Source organism: Gavialis gangeticus, unplaced genomic scaffold, assembly GCF_001723915.1.
Source record: "Gavialis gangeticus isolate Ggan-Ray unplaced genomic scaffold, GavGan_comp1, whole genome shotgun sequence".
Lineage (NCBI taxonomy): Eukaryota > Metazoa > Chordata > Crocodylia > Gavialidae > Gavialis > Gavialis gangeticus.
Window position 1 is genome coordinate 21,744,259 of NW_017729034.1, and position 2,844 is coordinate 21,747,102.

The window sequence follows — 2,844 nt, forward strand, 5'->3', positions numbered from 1 at the left end:
AGCAATTCTTCTCTTGCAAAGAATTCTGAAAGGCCCCAACAGAACTGAATGTCTTTGACATTATGGATTCCTGTTTGAAGTCCCTGGGTTTATCTTGTGAATCACGTGTATATGTTTGCATACCTAAAAGCGCTAATATTGTGCTTCACCCTTAAAAGGACCTCATAGCACCTGAGGATACAACAGCACCCTGGCTCAAAAAATCACATATCTAGATGTTAGTAGGTAGGGACCCATTTTATGAGGCCTTATACAAACACAAAGTAAAATGATAGTCCCTATCCTAGAACTAGATTAATAGACACAGTTGTGCTTTTAGTATGGATGAACTTATGAAGAGGCACCATGTCAGAAAAATGCTGATCATTTTAAATTGGTTTCTATTGACCATCCAATCTAAACGCACATACCAAGGACTGACAGGGCATAAAGATTGAATCACACTATTAGTCTTCAGATGAACAAACAATATAGAGGTAAATGCTTCTATAAATGTTACAACTCAAATGAAAAACATGGAGAGACAAATGTAGCCAGGGAGGCCTCATTTTACAGCAGCAAATGTGGAACATCAACTGTAAGGAGCACACGTAAAGAGTTGATGGATATTGTGATAGAAGCCCTCCTGGAATCTGAAAAGTGATTTAAAAAATAGTACGGTACCATCTTCATTTCACCTCTTTGATGGCATGGTCCAGATACATCCATAATTTACTAGGACCTATTATTTTCAGCAGAATAACAGCTGTAAGAGGAAAATTACCAACAACCCATAGAAAATCATAAGCTATAGATAGGTGCAACTAAAACTGCTGCTTTGCCCCCAGAAAACTCCGAGATCCTAAAACAATAGAATGAAAGCATGAAGACAAACAGGGTATTAACTTCAGACTATATACTAATAAGTGTGGACTTATTCTAATTTTCAAAGGAATCAACTAAAATCTTATACTTAAGCAAGTGGTTCTCAACCAGGGTGCTAAGAGAGCACATCTACACATGCACATTTACTGCATAGTAACCTAAAATTACTGTGCAATACAGGCACACATCTATATGTGCGTGCCCATACTGTGCAGTAACTATGGTGACTTATGCCAGCTTGGGCATAAATTTGATGCCTCCATGATGCAAGTATCAAATTTACACCTGATTAGCTACTGCGCAGTAACGCACATGTAGACACCTTACTGCACGGTAACACTATGTGTGGACTGACTTTGGACTAACTTTAGTCCCAAGTTAGACCATACACAGCATTAATGCACGTGTAGACACCAGCCTATTCCCACTTACTGCGCAGTAAATTTAATGCAATGTAAGTGCATGTGTAGATGCGCCCAGAGATAAGCAGATAAGCACAGGCTCAGGTTTGTCCCTACCTGAACAATTCCCTACTCTCACTATCTGGCCTCTCTGCAAGGAGGTAAGCACTGTAATATATATATTTTTTTTTTTTTTTTTTTTTTTTTTAAATTGGGTGCCACTCAATTCACAAAAGTTATGAAGGAGTGCCTCCAAAAGAGCCAGTGACTTACGCATCTCCTTAACTCCAGATCTTTTCCTTAGTAAATTGAATCACTAGCCCTAGGTTGATTTCCTTCAAAGCAAAATCAGTTAGGGCTCTGTCTAAACTGATTAAGATGGAATTGGATCTTGACATGGAAATCTAGGCTTGGATGCACAAAGCCTTGATGCAATACTCTCTCTGTAAAATATGATTCATGGTGAGGATTTTCTTATTTCTCAGACATTACCATGCAGTGTAATACATTTTTCCCTCATCAAAAACAGGAATGGCCTCTACAGTTTTTGGCTAATTTTCTCAAGTCATATTCTGAATTAACTAACTTTCATCCTTAAGGATTCAAGCAATCTCTAACATCTTACCCTGAAGGCAGGATTTGCTCCATGTTCCAGTAAACACTTGACAGCTCCTGTGCACAGGTTAAATGCAGCAATATGCAAAGCTGTTCCAAAATCAAAGTCACTGCAGGTGGCATCAACATCTGCAATTAAACATCACAAGCAAGAGAAAAGAAGTGTCCGAACATTTCATTTTACATGTCCTTTAATAGCAACTTAAGTTTTACATTTATCTTAAAGTTTACACATAACACTATTATCCATAAACCAAATGCTGATAAAAGGTGATTTTGTGTAACTTACCAGTCTTAATTCTAGCTGTATACTTATGTATAGACTACCTTATTTCCAGCCTAGTTTATTTCCAGGCATTTTATAGTCCTGATAACTACAGGCATACCTCGGAGATATTGTGGGTTCAGTTCCAGACCACCGCAATAAAGCGACTATCGCAATAAAGTAAGTCACACGAATTTTTTGGTTTCCCAGTGCATATAAAAGTTATGTTTACACTATACTGTAGTCTATTAAGTGTGCAATAGCATTATGTCTAAAAAAACGTACATACCTTAATTAAAAAATACTTTATTGCTAAAAAATGCTAACCATCATCTGAGCCTTCAGCGAGTTGTAATCTTTTTGCTGGTGGAGGGTCTTGCCTCAATGTTGATGGCTGCTGACTGATCAGGGTGGTGGTTGCTGAAGGTTGGGATGGCTGTGGCAATTTCTTAAAATAAGACAACAATGAAGTTTGCCACATTGATTGACTTCCTTTCACGAAAGATTTCTCTGTAGCATGCAATGCTGTTTGATAGCATTTTACCCACAGTAGAACTTCTTTCAAAATTGGAGTCAATCCTCTCAAACCCTGCCGCTGCTTCATCAACTAAGTTTATGTAATATTCTAAACCTTTTGTTGTCATTTCAACAATGTTCACAGCATCTTCATCAGGAGTAGATTCCATCTCAAGAAACCAC

At 37.9% G+C, this 2,844-nt stretch overlaps 1 protein-coding gene across 1 annotated transcript in view; it reads right to left on the reverse strand.

The window, feature by feature from the left end:
• CLIP4 (CAP-Gly domain containing linker protein family member 4) overlaps window positions 1–2,844 on the reverse strand; it is an 84,435-nt gene that overhangs the window by 52,966 nt on the left and 28,625 nt on the right. The window contains exon 7 of the mRNA XM_019526691.1: window positions 1,891–2,009. Coding sequence (XP_019382236.1) covers window positions 1,891–2,009 — 119 coding nt within the window. The remainder of the gene's footprint in view (window positions 1–1,890; window positions 2,010–2,844) is intronic.